Raw genomic sequence first — 27704 nt, 5'->3', positions numbered from 1 at the left:
TATTCTCTCTTAAGACTAAAACATTGCAGCAAACTGCTACAGAGCTGGAGGGTTTGTCCACCTCCACCTTCCCCTTGAAAGACTTCCCTGTCATCCTTTTAAACGGCTCAACTGCTTTAATCCTGACGGCTGGCCACCGCGGATATGGGCATGCGTTTGTTTTAATATTCCTCACCGTTATGTGCCCGCATAGATAAACTTAATTGCAGTCCTCATTTACTCGCTGCAAGAAATTACCAGGAAGCTGCTTTAATTGGAGTTCTGGTCTGCACGAAGACTGAACAGAATGGCCCGAAGCCTCTCAGCGGCACCGGCTTTCTGCATGCGGATATGAAATGACAGGCTGCAGATGGTCCTTTTTTTTTTTTTTACTTCTAAAAAGTTCTCTCTTTGGAGGCCACATTCATATCTGTGATCCATTACGCATCACAGATTTCCTGAGGAGTTGATGGTGCGTTTTCTTCAGTGATTTTGTGGCGTTAACCTGCGGAAATGGACGCCGCGAAGAAAGGTAGTCTGTCAGTCTTTCAAGATTGTGCTTAGTATGGCTTTACTGCAAAAGTTAGGCATGACATTTGCTATGTTTTATTGCACTGTAAAGCTATTCTGCGTGGAAACAGACAAATGCAGAGTGAGGATAAACTTTTTTTGTAGTTCTGACATTTCTTAAAACTGACACAACATGACTGGTAAAGTCACAATTGCACTTTTACAATAACTAGAAAAGGCACCTCTGGTTTTTTACTAGGGCAGACAGTTTATGTCTTGGCTGCTCGTTTGGTTTGTTCACGGATGGGATGATAAAAGTACCCTCAGGCTTATTCTCTGTGCATGGCATTGTCAACAGGTGTTCATGGGTCTACTTGGGGATAGTGCTGGGCTAAGTGCCGCACTGCTCCCGCTAAAGAAGTAGGTCACATCTGGTCTTATAATATGAGGCCTTCAGGACAGAATACCTCCCTGTTACCACAGCCACATGTCAAATCCTTTCCTAATTGTGTTAGATAATAAAATGTGAGCTGATACAAGCAGTGCTACAATAAAAGGATTTCAAACAAGACTGAAAATATACACTAGAAGTGGGCAAAAAGTTGTTTAACTTATGTGTATTTACACTGAATCTATGTCCCAATACAAAGAAATGATCACTATGCATGTATTTGTAATTACTTACAATAAAACAACTCAACCCATCTCTAACCCATGTAATCCCCACACAGTTAATATTCACTGTATGAAAATGCACATTGTCACCCTAATCAAATGTCTTTCTAATGTTTTGTATGTATTTACTTATTTATTGCCAGATGGCCTCCCTGGGGGCGATGCGGGCAAATCAGACACCCTCGGGTCAACTGGCTCGATCAGAAAAAGAGGAGGGGGGGCCAAGAAGGCGATGCAGGCAAACAAGTCTGCCCTCAGGGCCCCCCGAGCTCTTTGCTGCCTCACTCTCAGCAACCCCATCCGGATGGCAGCGCTAGCCCTGGTGGAGTGGAAATATCCTTTTTTCTGAGAGGGTTGCAGTATTTGTCTTGACACATGTGGTGTGGGTTGTCTGTGTATGTTTAATCCTACATAGGATGCATATGTATAAATTATGAATGAGAATATGGTAGGATTTTTTTCACGTGTTTTCTTAGAGAGATGCATTCACAGGGTCTGCCCTTGCCTTAACTGCAGTCTTCAAGCCCTTTGATATTTTCATTCTTCTTGCCATTTTTGCCAACTGTGTGGCCATGGGTGTCACCAAGCCATTTCCTGATGATGATTCCAACCCTACCAACCACAAACTAGTAAGTTTCCAAGGTAGAAATATGTAGTAGTTTAACCAAGCTACCAAAAATATACATGACATGCCCAGATTACAGATGCTAGTGTGGCTCAAAGATATTTTTTTTAGATGTGTGAATGCGAGCAAAACTGCTTGATATTCAATTATTTACCAAACGCAGTTTTTATACTATGCAAAAATGGCATATTTTTGTTAGACAGTTGTTTTGATGGCATCTCTACTGTATGAACATCAAGGTAAAAGCAGTGACAAAGTGGGTAGACTGAGGTAAACTGCAAAAATAAACATAAAGACAAACAGTAAAAATATGGGGTGGGAGGAATCAAAAAAAAAAAAAAAATGAAGGAAGTGAACCAAACCATACCATCCATCCTCTCCTGCTTACCTGGTGTGGCTCATGGGGGCAGCAGTCTGAGCAGAGATGCCTAGACCTCCTTTGCCCCAGCCATCTCCTCCAGCTGTTCTGGAGGTGTTTGCAAGCCAGTTGAGAGATAAAATCTCTCCAGTGTGTTGAAACACCTCATCTAAGAGGTGTCCAGGAGAAATCCTAGTGAGATGCCTAAACCACCTCAGCTGGCTCCTTTCAATGCTGTTAGATCAAAGATACCCCCATAGAGGAAGTCTGGACCGGCGTTCTGTCCAAAGAACCCACGTCTCTGCTCCTAAATGTTGTTACCCTTGTAGGAACTGCTAGAAAGGTATTTAACCTGGTGGTGGGACACTAACTCCCTACCCTGCTACCTCTGGTAATGCATCTAATCAAGTACTAGTCAGATACAGTTACCTGCCACAGAGGTTAATGGCAGCTCTCACTTTAATGATCTGTGCACTTGTTGAGTTGCTAGGTTTTTTACTTTAGTGGCCAGGAAATTAGGCCTCGAGGATATGTTACTTTTGTGGACTAGAACAACTGGTTAAAACAATGAAAAAGTTTTCATAGTCAGACTGTACTTTTACACAAGAATCCAAAAAGTGAATGTCCACAATTTAGACTTTAAATGTAGATAAGATACTGATTTAAGCATTTAAGCAGGGCCGATGTGTGCAGGAGGAATGGTGTAGAGAATGTATAGCTGGTTATCTAACCTATGTGTGGAGGACTACACAGGTGCCCCGACATCAGGCCTGAAAACCCGCCCTGCCTGCAGACTCCTGCAGAAGGAAACCCAGCTGAGAGTAGAAAGGGGAGCATCTGTAACACCACATAGAAGGGAAAGAAGGAGGTGTTTATCACCTTCGTTCCTTAATTTGCACGATAGATGACAGACTTGCGCATTCTTAGATACACCCATGAATACCTAGCTGTGGTGTCAGAAAGTCAAATAGATGAAGACATCATATAGTTAGACGATGCGAGAGAAGAAAAATGTTTGAAGAAAGATCTTACATGGAGAAGGTCTCGTTATCAATAAACTTCAAACAGATGCTGGTGCTTTGATCATACACAGCTGTCTTTATCAGACCTCAGAAAGACTGCTTGGGCCTTGAGAATATAACAAGGTGAACACTTTGTATTGTCACACAATGACATGTCTGATCTCCTGTAATACTTGTTATGCTCTTATGTTCCTGCTTTCTAAGGCTTCACTCTCACTTAGAAGACGTCGTTTTGCTTTCTGGAGTTTGTTTTCATTGTTGGGTCCCATAAGTCATGTGAGGACACTAAAGAGAAATATCTGACGTGTAGTAACAGTGCAGAAAATGGCAGTTTTAATAGTTTGTTAAAAGAACATGATTATTTCAGTTTTTTTATGATTATATTCAGTATTTTACCGAAGAATAGATTAGAGGATGGATTGGTGTTCTGGTGCATGGTGATGTATTAGAATAGAAAAAGTTGAGCTGTACCCTCAATGACGTGACTCTACCTGGGATCATGACTTACTTAAACACCAACCATCTGCCTCCTCCTTCCTTCCAGTGCTCTCTTTCTTTTACTAATTTTTCTTTTCAGTGAACTAAACATATTATTGTGAAATTATAAACTAGTCATATTGATAATAAATGACTAAACAGTAGCTTATAAAAGAAGCCATATAGTTTTAATGTGATTGCATTGTTTTACATCATCCTTACACTGTTTGCAGAGATATAATAGCTGATTCAGTATTTGAGTTTGAGCTCAGATCCGTGTAGACAAAAGTGTAGTGAACATACTTGCAGCAGGATAGATGTTAGTAGATCTCTTTATTGGATTTTACAGAGCTGACAGTTTAAGAAATTCTTCCTCATAAAGATGTAGCTATATTAGTTATTATCATAACTTTTGGGTCAGATTTTGGGGAATGTTACTGATTTTGTGAGCTCCAGTCTTCTTATATTAAAACACTTAGCTCCTGGATTATAGTGTCAGCCTGAGGTAAAGTCCCAGTGACAGTGACACTGATTAGGAGCTTTAAGCTGAAGGCAACAGAAAAAGGATCTGTTGGCAGACTTATACATGTGTTAGGCAGTGGGTTAAGAGGCCAGAAAGCCACCGGTATAAACTCTAAATGATTACACAAGTTTTTTTTTTGTTTGTTTGTTTTTTTCATTACAGCAAGAAAAAGAAAAAAAGAAGACAGTTGCAATGTAATAAAAAGGAATAACTGCATCTAAATGTCAGCCCTAACAATAACTTGACATTTTCTTTAGTTTTCTTCCATATTTTTCACACTCACAGTCTGTAAAAGGCCATTCCAATTTTAGTTATACATCCACATGTTACCTTTTCTTCTGTTCTCAGGAACAAGTTGAGTACGTCTTCCTCGTCATCTTCACCATTGAGACCTTCACTAAAATTCTTGCCTACGGCTTAGTCATGCACCCCAGCGCCTACATACGCAGCGGATGGAACTTGCTTGATTTCATTATCGTCATCGTCGGGTATTTTATGTGGTCACTTTTTGCATTCATGAATGTTCCATTGCTAATAAGAAGTGAAGTACAGCAGCTATTTTCTGATTCTGTGCAGGCTGTTCAGTGTGATAGCAGAAGGCATGACAGATCACAAGCCCGGTGAGGCCCACCATGCTGCAGGAAAACCTGGAGGCTTGGATGTCAAAGCTCTCAGAGCGTTCAGAGTGTTACGACCACTTCGACTTGTGTCTGGAGTGCCAAGTGCGTTTATCATCAGCTACAGTTTATCTTTGGTGGAGTATTAGTGTGAAGAGGGCTGCATTAAGGGGGAAAAATAACAAAGGAGATTGTTTTTTGTTATTATTTAGCATTTAGAGAAGACAACTGAAGTGTCAAGAATAAATAGTAACTTTTAGTATTAATGCCAGGCATAAGAACATAAGAATTTTAGATACTGAGAATTAAGTCATAATGCCAAGATAAAGCTCAGCTTCTCCAGTCCATAAAAGCAAAAACTAACTTGAATCAGTAGCACTTTCTATTCCAGCTCAGTAATAATGTGATAATAAGGTGAAAACATTAAGATAAAAATACGGAAAGAGCAAGTTTTTACTTGTTAATTACCAAAGTAACACTCAAGTAATAGCCAAGTAATTATCTTGTATCAACAGTAGTGAGTAATATTACATTGAAATTTATCTAACTGGATACTAAACAGGCCAGAAACTGCCTATGAAGCAAAACCAAATAATAATAGTATAGTAATATATTGGTAACGATATGATAACCTGCTAGCCAGGGGCGTGGTGGCCATCGGGAGGTTTGGAAAGTTTCCCGAACGGCCGGTCGTTTCCAGGCCAAACTGGCCGGTGATAAGAATTTTTTTTTTTTTACCCAGTTAAGCACAGCAGTGCTCGCTGCTGCAGCTCTCGCGCCCACAGGTGCAGTCCTCACCTGCAAATAAAGTTCTCTTGTCTTAAAATTATGGTTTGTCCGTTGTACGATCGGATAAAAGGACTCTCCAATCCAAGCTCCCGGGCTGAATTTTAACCCCAGGCCGCCCCTGCTGCTAGCAATAAAAAGGTCAAATCTGTGAATTGGAATGTTGAACATTCTGACATTTTTTTCCTCAATATTTTGACTCTTTTCTCAACATACAAATTTTATTCCTGATATTCTGACTTTATCTATTTTACAAGTCTACAGTTTACAAATGCATTCAAATTTCTCCTTTATTCTTAACAGTTGGAAAATTTTCTCTTCAACACTTTGAATTCTTTTCAATATTTTATTCTTATTCTTGACATTTTGACTTTTTTATTGAACATTACATTTTTTTAAAAATATTTCAATATATTTCAATATTTCACAATTTCAAATTTAAATTATAGATATTTCAACCATTATAGTTCATCAAAGAAAAAATGTATTTTAATCTTAAATTGTCAAATTTATTCTCATCATTTCACCCCCCACCCCCACCCCCATAGTTTTTTCCATGTGTTTTCTTGTGCTTTATATCACATTGTGTTTGCCTTATCAGGTTTGCAAATTGTGTTGAACTCCATCATGAAAGCCATGGTGCCCCTGCTCCACATTGGTATGCTGGTCATGTTTGTCATCATAATTTATGCCATCATTGGCTTGGAGCTTTTCATCGGCAGGATGCATAAGACGTGCTACTCCATCGGCACAGGTCTGTGTCATTTGATGCATTTTCCATATTTAATTGATGTCTAGACTCAAAGTCTGTTGGTCTGCTGCTGTTTCCTGCTCCAGGTCTCATGATCGAGGATGATCCAACACCTTGTGCGTTTGCTGGGAATGGACGCTTTTGTGTTGGCAATGGGACTGAGTGCAGGGGCAAGTGGGAGGGCCCCAATGGAGGGATCACAAACTTTGACAACATCTTCTTTGCCATGCTGACAGTTTTCCAGTGCATCACTATGGAGGGTTGGACAGATGTACTCTACTGGGTACACACACACACACACACACACACACACACACAAGTGTGTTTTGCTATCTTTGTGGAGAATTTCCATTGACTTCCATTCATTTCTACAGCCTAAACCTTACCTTTATCCTTTTCCTAACCCTAACCATCACATACCTAACCCTAACCCTAACCTAAACTCAATTCATACCTTAGCCCTAACTCTGACCCCTGACCCAAAAACAGGGTTTCCCCTTGTGGGGACAAGGTTCCAGTCCCCACAAGGAGCAATTGGTCCCCACAACGTAGTATATGTCAGGAAAATTGTCCCCACAAGGTATTATAAACATACGCACACACACACACACACACACACACACGACTGGATTACAGTTTCCAAACTCCATTATTCTTTTTTTTTTTCACTGGCTGACAATACTTATCTGTATTTTATCCCCTTGTCTCTGTACAGATGAATGATGCTATAGGCTATGAGATCCCATGGATTTACTTTGTTTCTCTGGTCATCTTTGGATCATTTTTCATTATCAATCTTGTATTGGGTGTATTGAGCGGGTGGGTAGTCACTGCACTCCATGTTTCAACTTTCTTTGCATGTATTGTGTTATAAGAAACAAAGAAGCTATTTTAAAATGAAACCGCCACGTCCTTTATGGTTTTTAAGTTTGTGCTTCTGTTTATGAGCACAGAGAGTTCTCTAAAGAAAGAGAGAAGGCCGTCGCTCGTGGTGAGCTGCAGAAGGCGCAGGAGAGCAAGCAGATGGAGGAGGACATGATAGGCTACATGGACTGGCTCATAGAGGCAGAGGAAGTGGACGAAGAAGGAAACAAACGTTAGTTAGAACAACATTTCCATTCAAATACACATGCTTAAATCCTTACATTTATACATACTAATCTGCCTCTATGTGTCTTTGAAGGTGCTGCAATTGCAAAGAAAAAAATGATGAAGAAGTTTGGCTGGTATAAGCACAGTGAGGATGGAGGAGGTATGACAGCTGTTGGTGTCTGTTATTATGTTTGCTTTATGTGATAATGTCTAACAGCCTATATATGCTCATTCAATAGAATCAGACTCTGATGATGATATAGCATACCTGGATGATGACAGTGGCTTCTGTGCATCTCTCATGTAAGGCAACAGAAAGGTCAACATTGTTGTAATTCATTATTGCTGTGGATGAGAAATAATTCAGATTTTATTCGTATCTTTCTCTCTTGTTTTATTTCTTTCTCAGGGCAAAGATGATGGCCAATAGCTTCTGGTAAGCATAAGAGAAGACATACTATACAAATGCATTTTCTTACTGAATTATTCATAACATTTGACTCTGTGGGTTAAAATTAAAATTAATTAAGCAATGCAGTATTTTTTTTTTTTTTAGCTGATACAGGATTGAAGCAAAAAAAAGGGCTCTCTTTAAGTCAAAGCTAACCACAAAGTTTGACTGAATGAGAACTGGTAACATAAAATAGCGTGCACAGCATGTGAAACTAATCTAAAAAGGGAAATATAGATACTACAAAACAGATAAATGCTTTTACGAGTGCATTCTGCAAAAATGTCATTGAATTTTGAATTCAGGTGCTTTCAGTCCCATTACCACAGTTTATAAAATCAATCATCTACCAATACAGTATGACCTCGCAAACATTTGTGAAAGAATGGGCCATTCCAAAGAGCGTGGTGCTGTAATAGGATGACACCGCTTCAACCAGTCAGTTTGTGAAACTTCAAACCACCTCTGGCATTATCATCAGCACACAAACTGTACAGTGGGAGCTTCATGGCATATTATTGTCTATAGATTTAGAAATGGATGTCATCAAATGTAAGATGTAAGATGACAGTGCAGTCTTACTTGCACCAGAGCCACAGAAAAGATTTTAGAAAAGTCTAAGTTATGTCATCGACAAAACAACAGTTACAATAATTATTAACTACAGTAGTGCAGCATGGGTAAGCATGATATGTCATAGCAGTGGTTTTTAAATCTCAAAAATATGCCCTTTATCAACATATTGATTATATACCAAAATGCTCCTAAAATAGTAACTTAATTGAATTATGTTAATTTTTTTTTTTTGCACTGTACATTGCGAAAACATTTACCTCCACATGCAATTCTGCACTAAAGATGCTGTTTCTACTCTTTCATCAGTGACCAATTGTGCCAGCTGAATCACACTTTAAGGAAGAACTGTCGTGTTGCAGTGAAGACCACTAACTTCTACTGGTTGGTGCTTCTGTTGGTGTTTCTCAACACTGTGGCCAGTGCTTCTGAGCATTATGGGCAGCCAAAATGGCTCACAGAAATGCAAGGTAATAAATAACCCCACCCGCTTTAATTTTAACCCTTGACCCCCACCATCATTATACTTTGATTCTGAATGAGTCACTCATATAAATAAAATGTTACTTTTCTGTCCCTCAGAGCGAGCCAATAAGATCCTGCTGCTGCTCTTCACTCTGGAGATGTTGATGAAGATGTACGCCTTTGGTCTGCAGATCTACTTCATGGCGCTGTTCAATCGCTTTGATTGCTTTGTCGTGTGTGGCGGGATTCTTGAAACACTGCTCGTAGAGTTTGATGTCATCCCGCCCATTGGCATATCTGTGCTGCGCTGCATCCGACTGCTCCGGATATTTAAGATGACTCGGTAATTAGTGATAAGGCCCAAGACACACCCTACATGACAAGGGAACCACAGATTTCCATTTCCCATCTTCACATCCTGACATGTAGTCATGCTCTCTTGTCTTTCATAGGCACTGGGCTGCCTTATCTGATCTGGTCACTTCACTGCTCAATTCAATGAAAGCCATCTGCTCCCTTCTGCTTCTCCTCTTCCTCTTCCTCATCATCTTTGCCCTCCTGGGTATGCAGTTATTTGGAGGCAAATTCAACTTTGATGACACTCAGATGAAAAGAAGCACCTTTGACTCATTCCCTCAGGCTCTGCTCACATGTTTCCAGGTGATTTACATCTTCAAAATATCTCTCTCCTATCCTCACTGTTTAGTATTTTTGTTTATGGTATCGATTGCATCTCCTTCCCTTTATCTGTCTAATTGTGTCTTTCTTCTTGTTCATCATGGATGGTCTTATGTAACAGATCCTCACTGGAGAGGACTGGAATGCTGTGATGTATGATGGCATTATGGCATACGGAGGGCCAGTATTCCCTAACATGGTGGTGTGCGTTTACTTTGTCATCCTCTTTGTCTGTGGTAACTGTATCCTTTTTGTTACAGTGTTTGTGCTCTTCTTTTAGATCCCAGAGCAGTCTAAACCTAAGTTTGGTCTTTTATTTCAAAAGGAATAAATTGCAGCTCCTTAATTTTGTGATCAGACATCCTGCTCAATGTCTTCTTGGCTATTGCTGTGGACAACTTGGCAGGAGGCGGTGGGAAGAAGAAAGTCGAGTAAGTTTGACGTGTAGACTGCAGGGTATACGAAAGATGGATGTAGCTACAGTGATGTCAGTCTTGTCTTGAGAGCTCAAGTTCAACATTATGTCCCTCCCTGTTACTGTATACGGTCATGAAAAAGAAAGTTTTCACAGTTCTGTCAAAAATTAAATATACCCTTACTGCTTCCATAACAATTAAGAAGGTAAGTAGCAGCCAGGTGCTGCTAATCAGATGCACTTGATTAACTGAGCATCAGTGAGTGTCACCACCTCGCTGGTTTCGATCATTCTGATGTGTGTTAACACATGCCACAATTTTCTCAGGAGTGGATATCCCAGCAAATTTATCTCAAAGTCAGACTGTGCAATGCTCGGAGAAACTGCAGAAAACTGAAGAGCTACATCTACAGGCCTCAGTTGAGTGTTGAATGTTCATGACAGTCCGATTTTGGAAGGGTTGCCAGGAGAAAACCTTCTGGAACAATGTCCTTTGGAGATGTTTGGCAATGCACATCATCACATTTGGTGAAAAAGAAACAGCATATCAGCACAAACACCTCATACCAATTGTCAAGCAGGGTGGTGGAGGGGTGATGATTTGGGCTTGTTTTGCAGCCACAGGACCTGGGCAGGACCTTGTAGAGAGGTGAAGAAGAAAGTGCAGGCAGGCTAGAGCAGGCGGATTGGGTAGAGACAAGTGCCAGGGATGATTTTTTACAGGAGGATAGCAGCAACGGTGAAAGGGAAGCCTTAAAAGATGGTAGTGATGTATGGCTTGGAGATGGTGGCACTAACAAAAAGGCAGAAGGCCAAGCTGGAGGTGGCAGAGTTGAAAAATGTTGAGATTTTCATTGAGAGGAACCAGGACGGACAGGATTAGAAATGAGTATATCAAAAGGACAGCTCAGGTTGAGGATGTTAGGGATAGCATGAAATGGAAGCAGAACAGCTGTGGTGATCTCTAAAGGGACCAGCCGAAAGAAGAACAAGCAGAAGACGACAAAAAAGTTAAACCCTTGTGTAGTTATAAAGTGGAAAATTATTTATAGAGACCCAAACTGTTTTGTACCAGTCTCCAAACATGCTTATTTATGATGTAAAGCTGAGCGTTTTAACATGCAAGTCTATGAGGATTGACTCACTTTTGGAGCTAGCCTCAAGTGGCCATTCAATGAACTGCAGTTTTTGTCCCTCTTGCATTGGCTTTGCGGCTTGGTTTGACATAATTTAAGTAACAGTGACACACTTATAACTGACTTGTTCTTTTTATTTCTGCTGCATTTACTCATCAATATATTAAATACAGCACATTTTAAGCATAATAGTAGTGTACTAACATCTGCTTATTCAGAGAGAAAAAGGAAGAGGAAGAAGAGTGGGATGAGGACGAAGAGAAAGAGGATGAAGATGCAGGGGTGAGGAAATTCTAAATCTTTTTCTTGATTGTACTGAATATGTATCAAAAGTGTAGTAACACCTGATACTGTGTCTTGAGTGCAGAACGAGGATGACGACTGGCAGGAAAATGAGGAGCTGAGAGTCATCGAGGGACTGGAGGGTGAGTTTGAGAAGCATACTCAACCCAACAGAGAGGCATTAATCATCTTGACCGAAAGTATATATTATAACTATGCCTTTATTGTAGGAGTTGCTCCTCTAAAGCCTGATTTCTCCGGGCCCAAAGAAAAGATCATACCAATACCTGATGGAAGCTCCTTCTTCATTCTTGGAAAGAAAAACTGGTAACTTGAAACTATGGATGTGCCACAATAACCCAAGAAATGATCAGAGTGAATCACTCTTAATACCAGTGCAATGCACATGATTTCTTTCCCATTCTTCATTCTTCAGTTTACGAGTCGCTTGCCACAACCTCATCCATCACCCCTACTTCACCAACTTCATTCTCATCTTCATCATCCTCAGCAGTATTTCACTGGCTGCTGAGGATCCAATCAAATCCCACTCATTCAGGAACACTGTAAGACCAAGCTTCACCAGCATTTCCTGTCACATTCCCTTCATATTTACTGACTTATAATATCATTATCTTCATGAACCTGAGAGCTGATTTAACTCCTGTCATCTTCAGGTGCTGGGATATGCTGATTATGTATTCACTTCAGTTTTCACTGTGGAGATCATACTTAAGGTAACAGCTACACTGGCTGCAAAGGACAAACTGAAATGGAAAATTCATGTACCAAGAAACCCCAGAAGTACATGGCAGTGCAATGAGTTTCTGTCTTTGTTTCTTCGCCTTCTCACTCATGTTTAGATGACTGTTTATGGAGCTTTTCTGCACACCGGCTCCTTCTGTAGGAATGCCTTCAACCTTCTTGACCTGCTGGTTGTCAGTGTGTCACTCACGTCCTTTTTTTTGCAGTGAGTAGTGCCTTCTTTTTTAAATTTATTAGCTCAAAATTTGAATTAGTCATTATTTTCTAATCCCTTTTCCTTGTTGCTTTCAGCTCAAGTGCCATCTCTGTGGTGAAGATTCTCAGAGTGCTTCGAGTGCTCCGGCCTCTTCGAGCCATTAACAGAGCCAAAGGACTGAAGGTAAAGCATTATTTCAGGCAGAGCTCCAAGTAAAGCTTGGCCTCCAAGCTGATAACAGCTGATCCCGTTGCCTACCTACATCAGCTGATGGCTCAGCTGATACCCTTCTATGCATCCAATTAGCAAATCTCATAAGGGGTGGACCGTTCAGCCTGCTGAAACTGCAAAATGCTTCCACCCCAGCTCCTCCTTTTCATGTCATGTGAGACTTAATAAAAAGTCCTGTATACTCACTGATCACTTTATTAGGTACACCTGTTCAACTGCTAGTTAATGCAAATAGGTAATCAACCAGTCGCATGGCAGGTAGTGATTTAGGCATGTAAATGTGGTAAAGATCACCTGCTGAAGCTCACCAAGATGGGACTCAAATGGCCTCCACAGTCACCAGATCTCAATCCAATAGGGCATATTCAATAGGAATGTGGTGGATGTGGGTGTTGATCATGGCTATGCAGCCAACAAATCTGCAACTGTGATGCTATCATATCAAAGTGCACCAAAATCTCTGAGAAATGTTTCCAGCATCTTGTGGGATCTATGTCACAAAGAATTAAGGCAATTTTAAAGGCAAAAAGGGGCTCAGCCTGGTACTAGTAGCAATATGTACCTAATAAATTGACACTGGTGTCTGCTATGTTCTGTGTCAGGTAACTTGCTACTGTGCTCCCCAACTCAGACTTTCCATGTATGCACATGGAAGCGTTGTGAGGTCCCAATTTATTCCGTATGCATAAAGTATAATGTGATGTTTTTTTAATCACATCAGTTTTGTTGTTTGTATGTTCACAGAATGTGGTGCAGTGCGTGTTCGTGGCGATCCGCACCATCGGCAACATCTTAATTGTCACAACCCTCCTGCAGTTCATGTTTGCTTGTATTGGAGTGCAGCTTTTCAAGGTGCACGTTCACCCTTTCAGTGTGATCATTTTAACACCCTCAGCAGATATGTCGAGTGTTTCGGGTGAGTGTATGTAATGGTGTGGCTTCTCTGTGTTTGGTGTCATAGGGCAGATTCTACAGCTGCACTGATGAAGCCAAACAGACTCCAGATGAGTGCAAGTCAGTGTTTTTGTTGTTGTTGTTGTTTGGTTTCACACAACATAAAGCCCTTGATAGTTTCTTACCATGCTGTTTATTAAAATATTTGCATGCGCCTAATTTTAGGGGAACATTTGTGGTGTATAAGGACGGGGATATGAATCACCCTATGGTCAGAGAGCGGATATGGGAGAACAATGATTTCAACTTTGACAATGTGCTGATGGGAATGTTGGCTTTGTTCACTGTATCAACATTTGAAGGCTGGCCACAGTGAGTATTTACTTTACATTTTAATATGTCAGTCCATCCTACATTCCTCACCTCTCTAATCTGTCAGTGATTTAATTTAAAATATTTATTTCTCAGAAGTTTCCTGAACAATTTACGATTTCTTCATTTTAGAAAACGGGAAATACTTGTTACTGAATCAAGTCATAATTCAGTGGTTTTGGCCCTTTTATGGAATTTGCTGCCAATAACATAAATCTTTAAATCAGTGATTAAATCAGTGCATCAGGAATCATCAGGAATCTTCCTCACCTTTGTGTTTTTTATTTTATTTTTCTTTTCACCTTAAGGCTCCTGTACCGGGCCGTGGACGCCAACGCCATAAACCGAGGTCCTATTTACAACTACAGAGTAGAAATATCCATCTTCTTCATCATCTACATCATCATCATCGCCTTCTTCATGATGAACATCTTTGTGGGTTTTGTCATCATCACATTTCGAGAGCAAGGAGAGGCTGAGTTCAAAAACTGTGAACTCAACAAAAATCAGGTGCGATATATTGAAAAACATGATTTCTTTAGTTTTGATTGCATTGTGATAGGATTGCGTCAAAGTCAATAATCTCTATCTTCTCCTTTCTCCTCCTCACAGCGTCAGTGTGTGTATTATGCACTGAAAGCTCAACCAATTAAGATTTACATTCCCAAAAACCCATCCCAGCTCAAATTCTGGAAAATTATCAACTCCAGCCAGTTTGAGTACATCATGTTTGTGCTGATTCTGGGAAACACCCTTACTCTGGCTGTTCAGGTACAGTTTCACTCAGATTTCTCATAAAATACTGAAATATTGTTTCGGGGGCTCTGATGTAAAGTTTTGTGTTATTTTTCTCTCAGCATTATGAGCAGTCAAAACTATTCACCTCCATTATGGACATCCTGAACATGATCTTCACTGTGGTTTTCACTATAGAGATGATTATCAAGCTAATGGCTCTGAGGGCACATGTAAGGATTCACTGTTTTCCCTTTGGGAATAATAATACAGTACCATTCCCTTCACTGTCTGCTGTCGATGACTCTCGGTTTGCTTATTTAATCTTTGCAGCACTACTTCATCGATCCTTGGAATTCATTTGATGCGCTGATCGTTGTGGGAAGTGTGTTGGACATTGCTGTCTCTGAATTTAGTGTAAGTTTGTTCATTCTTATATTTGCAATGACAAAAATATCACCAGCCAATTTATGTGCCTGTTCAACTGCTCATTAAAACAAATATCTTATCAGCCACTCACACGATGCATTTAGGCATGTAGATATGGTCAAGACAGAAGGTCAAATTGAGCATCAGAATGGGGAAGAAAGGTGATTTAAGTGGTCAGAGTATATCAGAAACTGTTGATCTACTGGGATTTTCCCTCAGGTGATAGGAAGGTAATAATAACTCAAACAACCACTCTTTAGAGCCAAGGCATGCAGAAGAGCATCTATGAATGCACAGCATATGGAGCCTTGAAGGACTAAATACCACTCTGGTCAGCTAAGAACAGGAAATTAAGGCTATGATTTGCATCCCCAAAACCAGACAGTAGTAGACTGGAAAAACATTGCCTGGCCTGATGACTCAATTTCTGCTGAGATATTCGGATAGTAGGGTCAGAATTTGTCATAAACAGCATGAACTAAAAAAATAATGCATCATGTTGAAAAAGCTCAGATCATCTCATCCTGGTTTCTTGAACATGAAAATAAATTCAGTGCACTCAAATGGCCTCCACAGTCACCAAATCTCAATCCAACAGAGCACCTTTGGGATGTGGTGGAACGAGAGATTCCCAACATGGATGTGCAGCCGACAAATCTGCAGCAACTGCGTGATGCTGTCACGTTAATATGGAGCAAAATCCTCAGGACCTCACTGACTCTATGCCCCAAAGAATTAAGGCAGTTCTGAAGGCAAAAAGGAGCTCAAACCAGTGCTAGTAAATCGTAACCCTAAAATAATTTCCTAAGTCATTTTTTCAGGTTTTTCAGAGAACACAAAAAACTGAACCAAATATTGAAAATATGATGATTTAGGCAAAGAAATAAACTTTTCATTAACAATGACTTAGGCTGTTATTTTTAGAGAGTGATTATACCTAATAATGTGGCCATTACAGTATTTTGTGAACACATTGGGCAATACCAACCTGGTATTTTCTGTTTAAGTTTGGTCAAACTTTTCCCTTAATATCCTGAAGATTTGCTGGTATTTAGTTGTAAACGAAATCATTTTTTTCTAAAAAGGGATCTGAATAGTTTGGTGTTGGTTATAAGACTGACAGTATTATTGTCATAATATCATGTAGGAATAAAACCAGAAGATAATTCAGGTGCCAGAATGAAAACTATTACTTTTCCTGCCGTACTTTTTTTGAACAGTAAAATAAATATATGGTTATCTGAAGAAATACATTATAAAAGATCCAAATAATAAAATAAACCAACCTTACTGGTATCCTTTGAGAAAGAATAACTGTTTTTAGATGTTAGGTAACTTCCTCATTTAAATGACTTGACACATGTATTACTCTGATAATTAAATCATTTGTGTTTTGATTTCTTTTCTCCTCCATGGTATCCCTGCGTATTGTTGACCGCATGCAATACGATCCAGGGGGGAGGCGGTCATGGCGAGGTAAGATCTGAATGCTGAACCATGGAAATGCTGAATGTGTTTTGGGATTGAGAAATTATCAGAGCTGCATGTTATGCAGGAGTGTCGAACTCTTTTTTTGTACATGGGCCATATACCTCGGGGTTGACAAAAGCTAATAATCTTAAAAAACAAACAACAGGAAGCACTGCGAGAGTGCAAACCTCTGCCAAGGCAGCTCAGTCTCTGGGCAGTATTTACTTTTAAGGGAAGAGTATTGTATTTTGTATATATTCATTTGTTTTAATGGTCAGCTTGAAAGAAATACTGTGAAAAGTCCAAGAACTGTGTCTTTAGCTACAATCTTTACACTCTGAAGGTTTCAAATGGGCCAGAATTGACCCTTTAGGTAGGCCAGTTCTGACCTGTAAGAAAAATGTTTGATACTCCTGATGCCATGTCTGCTTTGTCAGTCATAGACATTTATCTGTTTATGTCTGCCTTTTTCCTTTCTAGGGTCCTGGGAAAGGAGAAAGTGGAAAAGTGTCCATCACATTTTTCCGTCTATTCCGAGTCTTGAGGTTGGTCAAACTGCTCAGCAAAGGAGAAGGCATTCGGACTCTTCTCTGGACTTTTGTCAAGTCCCTCCAGGTCAGTACGGCACCAAAGTAAAAACAGTCTCTTGTGACACCTGTTGATCACTTTTATGTAACTTTGCTCTTGACTTTTATCTGTTCAGGCTTTACCTTATGTTGGCCTCCTCATTGCCATGATCTTCTTCATCTATGCTGTGATTGGCATGCAGGTGAGTCTTTCTTATGAAAGTGGTGAATTGTAATCAAAGTTGGTTTAAATTTTGACTGTTTCACTTATTGCAATTAATAAAATAACTCAGTGACGATAAACAAAACAGTACAGGCTTCCCCTAATTTACTAGATTATTATGAAAGTAAGTCTCTGGTTTTAACTGTGATATGCCGCTCATCCCATACACCACTGACTGCTTTTCTCGTAGATGTTTGGGAAGGTGGCAGTTGATGACGACACACACATCAACAGAAACTGCAACTTCCAGACTTTCTTCATGGCCGTTCTGGTACTTTTTAGGTGAGTTGTTTTAGGTAGAGAAAGGGGCAAAATCCAAGGGAGAAAACTGAAGTGCTGCTAAAGTGCCAAAAAACTGCAGTTCTTCCAATGGCCACTTGAGGCTGGCTACGAATGTGAGTCGATCCCTTTAGACTCTATTGTTAAATTACCCAAAGAGAAATGAACTGAACGTGCCTACAGCCTGGTACAGAAACAGGTTTGGTCTTTACAACTGATAAGACTCTACAGGGGCAGATTTTATTAAATAACTAATTCTTTTAACCTTTGTTAAGGCTTAAAGTTAGTCTGCTGAGATTTACCTTAACTAATCAGAGTCCTTGTATGTGGTGTCGGTGCCTTCTGGAACATTTTTAATGGAACTATCTGACAAATAACGTGATATGAGAGACATACAGATTGTCTGAGACTGCCTGCTTTATCTTTCTTTTTTGACCCTAATGAGGATCATAATTTTCTTGATGATCATCCTATTTTCTCACTGATATTGATACAAGGGAATTTCTTTGTGCAACCATGGGTATTGCCCCCTGCTGCTCATTAGCAAGAATGTAGATTTAAGGTACTTCAAGATTGGCTTCACTTTTCAGACCAGAAAACTGAGTCCATCTTTCCTATAAAGTCTTTGCAGCCAAAACAGCTGATGATGGCATGGTAGCCATGCCCATTGTTTATTTACAGTTTATGGTTTTCTTCTTTCTTCAGATAATACATTTCTTTACACTCTTATTCAGAATCATATGTTATTATGCTGCTGTAACACAAGCCTTTGGCCCAAAGAGAAAACTGCTCCCAGTTCGAAACCTGAGTGACATTTATGACATCTAGGAGGTCTAAATGTCAGTGTAAACGAGTGGTGAAGATACTTCTGCCTCTTTCCTTGTAGGTGTGCCACTGGAGAGCAATGGCAGGAGATCATGTTGGCAGCTCTGCCGGGCAGACGCTGTGACCCAGAAGCCGACGTTGAGCCCGGTGAAGAGTTCACCTGTGGTAGCAACTTGGCCTACATCTACTTCATCAGCTTCTTCATGCTCTGTGCTTACCTAGTAAGTGAAGTCACCAAGGATTAATTTTTTAAAATCACTTCCTTTTCATCTCATTTGTGGTAAAACATGGTCCTTCTTTTGATAGAACTAAATACAACCTCCTGACTCTAAATTAAATGTAGCCATAATTAATTCCTGTTCATGTTTTGCAGAATATCAGGTCAGGAGGAATCAAAGTCGGATGAAAGTAGATAGCATAGTATTACAGCAGCAGCGTACTAGCAGTTTTAAAGGCTTACCCTGTCTTCTCCAATTCCCAGCTAATCGGAGAACTCCCATCCGTGGATTTTATTAATCCAGGCAGCTCACCCAAACCACAAAATCCTGATTTAAAAGGGCACAAATATTTTGGTAGCAGTACTTTGACCGCAGTGCTATTTTAAAACATTAAATGTGTCGACTGAAGGTGATTTTTAACCCCAGAGAGCAGGCAGAGGAGGGTCCGTGCAGGACTTCATAATCTATCTAGCTGCTGCACTCCTGCAGTGGAAATGGTAAATGCAGAAAATATATTACAGCATAATCTGTTCCTGCTTAGAATCATTAGCAGCGTCACATATGATTTATTCAAAATATAACCCAAGTCCACCAAGTACCATTGCTAAAATATCACAACATGAAAAGTAAACAGAGGTAATTTTGCATCCAATAAATAGAAATTTTAAACTATCTATGCATCTGGTGTGATGCATGTAATTGATGTCTAGAGCTCTAACTGATGTTGGCCTTTAATCTCTTCCTCTGTTGGACAGTTTCCTCAGTTTAGGCTGCCCTATTTACAGCAGCGCCACAGTTCGTCTCTTCATGTGTGTCTTGAATTTCCTCTATGGTTTCTTCCCTTACTGACATGAATTAATCTATGTGTGGTCTTCAGCCTTTAGTAGAGACTGATGAAGACCCTACCAGCAGCTAATACAGAACAGGACTTCTGTGTCCTACTGGCCTTTTCATATGCTCACATAATTGGGGAGGCCTGACTTGCCTGTTATGAGTCTTTATGCAAAATTTAGTAATCCAAAATATCGTCTAACTACTTTTACTCACTTTTTTCTTAGAACCTTAATTTCCATTGATATATATATATATATATATATATTTAAATAATTTTTACACTATCCTGTTATAATTGAATTTCCGGATCAATTTTCTCACTTTTTCCTATACAAACAAAAAGATAATCAAACAACCATCTTTATACTAAATGTATATGAAATATAAGCTGTTATGTTTAAATCTTTCTTTTTCAGATTATCAACTTGTTCATTGCTGTCATCATGGATAACTTTGAATATCTGACAAGAGACTGGACCGTGCTCGGTACTCACCATCTGGATGAGTTTAAGAGAGTTTGGTCTGACTATGATCCGGAGGCCACGTGAGACTCATTTTAATTTCATTCCCTTCAACGTGTTCTGCTTGCTGCCCTTGCGTTCTCTGTTTTGCGTCTGTCTCATCAGCTCTGCGTGCGTCTGCCTCTTACAGCGGTCGCATAAAACACATTGATGTAGTCACTATGCTGCGCAGGATTCAGCCACCTCTTGGTTTCGGAAAATTGTGTCCTCATCGCGTTGCTTGCAAAGTGAGTGAAAACACATTCGGTGCTGCAGACTTAATGAACAAACTAAAGACGCGCATCTGACTGCTTCTGCCTCAACTTGTCCTCGCAGCGACTGGTTGCTATGAATGTCCCCCTGCATCCTGATGGGACAGTCACCTTCAATGCTACTCTGTTTGCTCTCGTGCGAACCTCACTCAAGATTAAGACAGAAGGTTAGACCTGCTGCACAGAAGCTCATTATATGTGTATGAGATTACCTCACTCTGTGATGATAGTGCTGTTTACATTCAAGGATCTGTTGTTTGTGCCCCACTCAGGCCCCATCGACCAGCAGAATGAAGAGCTGAAGGTGATTATCAAGAAGCTCTGGAAGCGCACTAAGCCTAAACTCATTGATGAAGTCATTCCTCCCCCTAGAGGTATGCCACAAAATTGCACCGCTTTCCAACATAATGAAAACTAAAGAAAACCTACAGTAAATCACGCTAAATATAAAATGAGGCCTTTTTCTTTCATATTGTATAGCCCATAATGAAAAATATGCACATTTACTCATATAAATCTTGTAATCTAAAAGAATGTTCATGCAACTTTTTCTCTCAGGGGATGAAGTGACCTGTGGAAAGTTTTATGCCAGCTTCTTGATTCAAGACTACTTTAAAAAATACCGCAAAAGAAAAGAAAGGGAGAGGAAATCCAAAAAGAAGGACAAGGCAGCTTCTCTACAGGTAACATGAACTGTTCTGTTCACCTTAAAGATCCCATTTTTGACACATTACCTCAATAAAAAATAAAATCATAAATACTTCTCCTTTACTGAAAAAATCCAAAGTATTTCAGGACGTTTTAGTTTAATGACACATCTCCTATATTACTAAAAGAAAAAGTTCATTTTAACACTCAAGTTATATCTTGAACCACGTTTGCTTTCCAGCTGTTAGTGATGCCACAAAATTCAAATTTTTTTATGCATGCAAGTCTTAAGCTGAGATTCGAAGGGTGACTTCACTCTACAATCAAATATATATATATATATTTTTTTTTCCCTCTAGTTTGCAGCGCTACTTATCCATCTTGGTGGTTTTAGTGTTGGAGACACCAGCTGTAAAATTGTCTAGCTGAGTGGCAGTGCTCAATGTCTCAAACTACCAAAAGATGCATTTAAAAGAATGCCGTTTCACCTTCCAGATATCATGGACTGATTATTAAAAAATATATTCACATAGTTTAGTGTGAGAAGTTTCATGTTGGAAATATATGCTCTCTACAAAACTTCTCCTACCACCAGTGGAAGTGTGCAGCTAGCTAATATTACAGTTCAGCTGAAGGCGGTTCTCACAACAAGATTTGTGATTTTTTTTTTTTTTTTTATTAATGATTCATGATTTTTGGAAAGAGGCATTTTATTCAGTGAACGGAAAATATCTCCAGAACTGGGCAAATCCCACCAAAACTGGCCTGCAGAGCTGCAGATGCATAAACAGCTCTACAAGCCAGAGGAAAAAAATGATTTCCCTGGAAGGCAAAAAAACTTTCCCCCCTCAGAAGTTGATCTTCAAGTGATAAAGGTTGTATGAATTTGTATAGTAACACTTCAGCTTCTTTATGCAGCAAGGGCTGCGGACACTACAGGACCTGGCTCCAGAGATGCGTCTGGCAATGGCCTCTGATCTGGAAGACGAGGAGGGAGCAGGCGATGAGATATTCGACAGTGGGCCTGAAACTTCAGCAACTCCCACTCCCTGCACCACACCGATGCCACCTCTAGACACGCTGGTAGAGCAGACGACTGTGATCGTGGAACCCGAGCCCAAGATCGCCAACCGGGATGTGATCACAGAGCAGGTGACGGGCTTGCAGGAACACCAGAAACCAGGATCAGAGCTGGCAGGTGTCAGTGTGGTAACAGAGCAGCCTGTGAGGTCAGAACCCCTGCTAATGAGGTACATTACTGCATTATAAGTTAATTCACACATTGGTACTGTAATCTTTGTATGTCATAATGAGTGGTTTTCTAACTTGCTTGTACTCTAAAAAAAACAGGATGGACTCCATCAGTGAATCGCCTCTTCCTCCTCTTCCTCCTCCTCCTCCTCCTCCTCCTCCCCCAGAGATTTCAGTTGAAGAGATTAAAGATGCAGGGGGAATATCTGAGCAGGTTTATAGCAATGAGGGAGATGTTGCAAGTCTTGCATCAGTAGACAGGTAAAGAATAATCAAGGTCAAGTGGTAGATGTAAATTCATTAAATTCTTTATTCTGAAAAACAATTTTGGAAACCAAGAGAGAATGGCTTAGCATTAAGACTGGAAAGAATCTAAGCTTGCTCTCCCTGAAAGTAGAAAATTCTACCTACCAGCATCTCTATAGCTCACTGATCAATACTTTTGCTCTCTATATCTTTGGTCTTGCAGGTATGTGTATACAGAGGCTGTTTCTCCAGTCCCTACTGATACAGGCTACAACGGCCAGAGTCTGGAAAGAGGTAGCAGCCTTGGGGAAATACCATATGATTCTAATGGTACCAATGACTTCATCAGCACTGGTTACAGTGATGCCAACATGAATGGAGGGAGTGTTGCTATGAGTCCCACTCCCTGCACCACAAATGAATATAATGTGACTGGATATCCAGGATACAATGAGAACGAAAGCAGTGTCATCCCCGCCAATGGGAATGGAAGCACAATGAGCAGCGGATATGAAAATGGCGGCAACGTCAAGGATTACACTGGAAATGGCTACAATACAAACGACAACAGCGGCAGCATCAAGGATTATGCTGGAAATGGCTACAATACCAACGAGAATGGCGGCAGCGTCAAGGATTACACTGGAAATGGCTACAACACAAATGAGAGCAGCAGTGCCCAGTTTGTTAGGAGACGGCTACTTCCTGCTATTCCAAAAGGTTTTCCTTCTTCTTCACTTCCATCCTTGAAGAAAAAGAGTAGAACTAATAAACTGTGATGGTCATATGTTTTTGGACATTGCCAATCAAAATGAAACTTAATAGTGAAATACTTTGATAATTTTATTTGGTGTTTAAGTAATCTCTTTGGTGAAAATACCAAATACTCTTGTTTCTTCTTTCCTCTTCTCACAATATGAACTGAACTTCTTTGAGGGGTTTTCTCACTTGGGCACATGTTTTACATTGTGCCAACTTTAATTGCAGGAAAATGTGATGGATACTATTACAACTACTGCTACTCTTTTCTGATGTTTTAGGGGCCAAACAAATATTAGATATGCATCAAATATTGCTCATATACAGCTAAGATGAGTATAATTCCTCCTCTATCCCATCCTACCTATCTAAAACTTTCACGTCTTTACTGTTAAAATATTAGGAACATATTCACCGGGGGGCCACTTGAGGCCAACCTCAAGTGGCCACTCCAGGAACTGCAGTTTGTGGTAGCGCCGCATTGGCTTAATTTTTCAGCCCCAGAGCCTGCCCGTTAGCAACAGTCCAACTTTGATTGGATTGGTTCATTTGGTCAGCTGAAACTTTTTCAATGGATGTGCACCACTAAACCGGAGTATCAGCTTCACACATTCGATTAATGCATTCAGTGAGTTTCAAATGGATAACTGAACCCTGCTCATGCAAATTCTCTCCACACAGGGTTATAGTCTTGCACTCAGATCAGTTTTCTAACATCTTCCTGCTTTCCCTTTCAGGTCATAAGCCTGCCTTTAATTTCCAATGTCTGAGGCCACAGAGCAGTGTGGATGACCTCCCTATCCCAGGAATCTATCAAGGCAACACATCTCCGACTAGATCTCGCTTGCAAGTAAAACATGCTCAGCCTGTTAGTGTTCATACTCAATTTTAGCCTAAAGTCAAAACCCCACAGTATGAATGATAAGAATATTTCTGATCTTGATTCACCTGGTCTTCTTTTGCTCTCTGTCAGACCCAGCACAGCCTGGACTCCCGGCCCAGCAGTGTGTCCTCAATGTCGTCCGCCTCCTGGGCGAACACGGCAGCAGCTGGTGCCACTCCTCTTCCAGGAATAATTGCCCCCTCAGCACGAAAGGGCAAGCTCATCTACACTCCTATGATCTTGGTGGATGAAGCCACAGGTACAAGTCAGCCACTGTGGAATGATGGCTCTGCCAGCCTTCCTGCAGGAAGGCGCCCAGGCTGGTACCCCGGTCAAACCAGGACATTCACCAGTGTAAGAATGCCACCACCTGTGAACCAGGGCTTTGCAAACAAAGGCAGTGCAGACAGCCTGGTTGAGTCGGTAAGTAATCAGGAAGCAAGAGATTTTTGTAAAGCTGAAAACTTCTGTACCCACTAATATGTAGAACTTGGAGTATTTTAAATTGCTTTGAACCTTCGCAAATGACATGACAAGAAGGCAGGTGCACTCGAAATAGGCAGATCTCGAAGGTAAGGATAAACAGTGTTTATTTACAGTGTGCTGGTAACAACAGGATTTGCAACAGTCATCCAGCGGGGCAGTAATCAGCTCTCTGGTCCAGACCAGATCTCTGGGAAACCGCTCTGATACTCTGGGTACAAAGACGATATTACGTTAGAGAAGCAGGTTGGAAAGCTAAGCAGAGGGACAATAACAAGAGAGCCGGCAGCACTAACTGTTTTACAGTTAACAATCCAGCTAAGACTAACCGCTGCCTGCCAGCTTAAATAGAGGACTGGATGAGATCAGGATTAGGTGCATCTCATCACTCCCAGGTGACCAGAATGATGAGGGCGGAGACCCGGCTCCGCCCACCATACATGAGACCATTGACACAAACACACACAGGAGAGGAGAGAGAGCCCAACAGCTAGGAGCACCCAGGAGGACAGAGGGACCATGACAGTAAATTGGATTTATTGGGATTTGAAGACCGTCTCAGTAGAGTGCTGGTAGTTTTGTGCTAAAAGGGTTGCAACTTTGGAAGTTATTCACTTCTTCGTCTTTTTTTTTTATTTTTGAAACCTTTTTTCCCGCAGTGAGTGTTGGACTCCACCAGGGCTGCTGTTTGTCACAGATTCTGTTCAGAATTTTTATGAGCAGAATTTATAGGTGTAGCCAAGTAATGGAAGGCTTCCACCTTAGTGGCCTCAGAATCTCATCTCTCCTTTTTGCAGATGATGTGGTCCTGTTGGCTTCATCAGGTGGTGGTATCCAGCTCACACCGAGTGTGATGCAGAAGTAATAAGAATTAGCATCTCTAAGTCTGAGGCCATCATCCTCAACCAGAAAAGAGTGGAGTGCCCACTCTGGGTCAGGGATGAATTGCTGCTCCAAGTGGAGGAGTTTCAGTATCTCAGGGTCTTGTTCATAAGTGAGGGGAGAAGGGAGCGGGAAATTAACAGATGGACTGGGGCTGCAGCTGCAGTGATGCAGATGCTGCCCCAGTCGATTTACCAGTCAATCTACATCCCTACCTTCACCTATGGTCAAGAGCTCTGGGAAGGTACCAAAAGAATGAGACTGCGGATACAAATGGCAGAAATGAGCTTCCTCCAAAGGGTGGCTGGCCTCTCCCTTAGAGACAGGGTGAGGAGTGCAGTCATCCGGGAGGGGCTCAGAGTAGAGCCCCTACTCTGTAGGGGCTTGTACGATAACACCTTTCCTAGGTTTTTGATACAAGAAATCAATTTCAGAGGTCATTGCTGAGTGATTACTTTTTCTCTCATCAACAACAGATCTTGATCTCTGAGGGTCTCGGTCTCTACGCAAGAGACCCAAAATTTGTGAGCTTTGCTAAGCGGGAGATCGCTGAAGCCTGCCACATGAGCCTGGATGAAATGGAGAGCGCTGCTGCTGACCTGATAGCACGTGGAACCACTCAGTCGATTTCTCGATTTGAGGAGGAACTGGCTGATGAAATGAACTGTGTGATTTCTTACTGAGTTCAGCAGAACTGTAAGAAAAATGTGTGAAAAACTGAGATATGAAGTTTGTTTTTTTTAAAAAAAGAAGAACAAAATCTTTTATGTGGGTGTGCGATTAAATTTGTTTTGAGAACAAAAAGAAACGTCCTACATGTGAGTTTTTTTTTTTTTCATCTGTCACTTTGGGCATGATGTGCTTTTTGTTTGTGAATGCCAAAAACACACACTGACTCTAAGTGTACATGTCATTATGTGGCAGGACTCAACCATATCAACTGGCTGACGAATATTTTGACTGCAGCAAAAGAGTCAACAGAAGTGTGGCTCTTAGCATTATTATGATACAAGTCCATTTTATGCATTGTACTCTCATTTTGTACTCTACTTGAACTGTTGTCACTATATACATGGGTGTGTTCAATTGCAGTTGGGGAAAATAAACTCTGAAATATGAATATTTTAAACCTGCACATGTAGATCAATAACATTTCTCTACTCTTTCAACACCATTAGCTTCTTTAGAGAAATATTTAAATATTATGAATATCCGCTAAGATGCACAATGCAAATGTATGGCAGAAATGTCCAAATTGTGTTTTGGATTTATTGTGACTGAACAGTTGTGTGGCTCTCCACTGTGCACAAATAAAATAAACATTTTCTCAAATGTTTAATTTTGTTGCAGTTACGAGATGTCGTTCCAAACAGTGCGCTTGGTCTCAAAGGTTCTTTGCATTTGTATAAAAGCGTATGTGGAAAACCCACAGCAAAATAAAAGCAGTGAATTATATAATCAGCCATTAATGGACCGGCAGATGGCTAACATCTGGGTTTCACTTCCCATTTTAAAGAAAAGAAGCATGCAAAACAGAGCCACGTATGTCTGTTGTTCAGTGCTATTGTAATAGTACATTAAATATCCTTGTAAAATCCTTTGTGGATTATGTGGGGGAACTTTTATTTTTGTTTATTTTGGTACAGTTCTGGTTTCTGGTTTTATATTTCTTTTGCCATTTTGTTTTAGTTGCTAACATTTGGAAAGGGCAGAGAGAGAAAGTGCAAAAAGAAAGGATTAAAAAAAAAAAACCTGGGACACACAATCTCAATGACATACATGGTGAGTGAAAGACAGCAGATGGCAAAAGCTCAGCACATGGTGGGAGGTCCCTTTTATCCAGGGTTTATAGCAGTATAACTAAAGGATGAGTTAGGGTCACCTGAGCAGTCCTTACTGAAATCTTTAAGAGAGTGTAAACAAAAACAATCCCTTCTTCCCAAAGAAGTCTCAGTTTCCATTTCAGTTTTCAGTTCAATTCAATTTTATTTATATAGCGCCAAATCACAACAAACAGTCGCCTCAAGGCGCTTAAGATTAATGTAATTAAACCATGACTTAAAAAAAGCTTTTACTTGATGCAGCTATCTTTCCAACCTTTCTTTCATGTCACAAACTCCCAAAAGAGTTGTTGTAAATCGGTACTAACTGGGACTAAAAAGAGAGATCATATTTTTCCCACACCTTTTCTTTTCTCTCTTAAATCCAGAATTGAAGAATTGAATTTAAAATCCTTCTCCTCACACATAAGATCTTGAATTATCAGGCTCCATCAAATCTTAAAGCCCTCATAGTACCATATTATCCAAATAGAGCACTTCACTCTCA

The 27704-nt window shown here is 40.4% G+C and overlaps 1 protein-coding gene across 1 annotated transcript; it reads left to right on the top strand.

Moving 5' to 3' along the window:
* Positions 1-88: 88 nt before the first annotated feature.
* LOC115782855 (voltage-dependent L-type calcium channel subunit alpha-1D-like) lies at positions 89-26715 on the top strand. The gene is made up of 47 exons (XM_030733327.1): positions 89-511; positions 1308-1497; positions 1688-1793; positions 4518-4657; positions 4746-4891; positions 6174-6326; positions 6410-6606; positions 7039-7142; positions 7277-7419; positions 7507-7575; positions 7655-7718; positions 7825-7851; positions 8749-8909; positions 9022-9247; positions 9357-9564; positions 9704-9824; positions 9941-10013; positions 11352-11415; positions 11501-11558; positions 11646-11742; positions 11852-11981; positions 12093-12152; positions 12279-12385; positions 12472-12559; positions 13352-13459; positions 13569-13621; positions 13727-13873; positions 14182-14383; positions 14486-14644; positions 14731-14841; positions 14942-15025; positions 16493-16513; positions 16988-17122; positions 17211-17276; positions 17487-17578; positions 18462-18621; positions 19869-19996; positions 20104-20200; positions 20289-20391; positions 20497-20598; positions 20783-20907; positions 21791-22122; positions 22223-22384; positions 22593-23089; positions 23866-23978; positions 24102-24434; positions 25853-26715. The coding sequence occupies exons 1-47, from the start codon at positions 493-495 to the stop codon at positions 26057-26059; spliced, it is 6288 nt and encodes a 2095-aa protein (XP_030589187.1). The 5' UTR covers positions 89-492; the 3' UTR covers positions 26060-26715.
* Positions 26716-27704: the final 989 nt, after the last annotated feature.

Source organism: Archocentrus centrarchus, chromosome 7, assembly GCF_007364275.1.
Source record: "Archocentrus centrarchus isolate MPI-CPG fArcCen1 chromosome 7, fArcCen1, whole genome shotgun sequence".
NCBI classification, from domain to species: Eukaryota; Metazoa; Chordata; class Actinopteri; order Cichliformes; family Cichlidae; genus Archocentrus; species Archocentrus centrarchus.
Note: the sequence above shows the minus strand (reverse complement) of the source record. Positions and strands in the feature narration are given on the sequence as shown.

Bases quoted from the DNA above. Each gene is read 5' to 3' on its own strand.
- LOC115782855 (XM_030733327.1), top strand. The intron at 7,852-8,748 runs GTAAGCATAAGA...CTCTTTCATCAG, and splicing joins ATGATGGCCAATAGCTTCTG to TGACCAATTGTGCCAGCTGA. The intron at 20,908-21,790 runs GTAACATGAACT...TTCTTTATGCAG, and splicing joins ACAAGGCAGCTTCTCTACAG to CAAGGGCTGCGGACACTACA.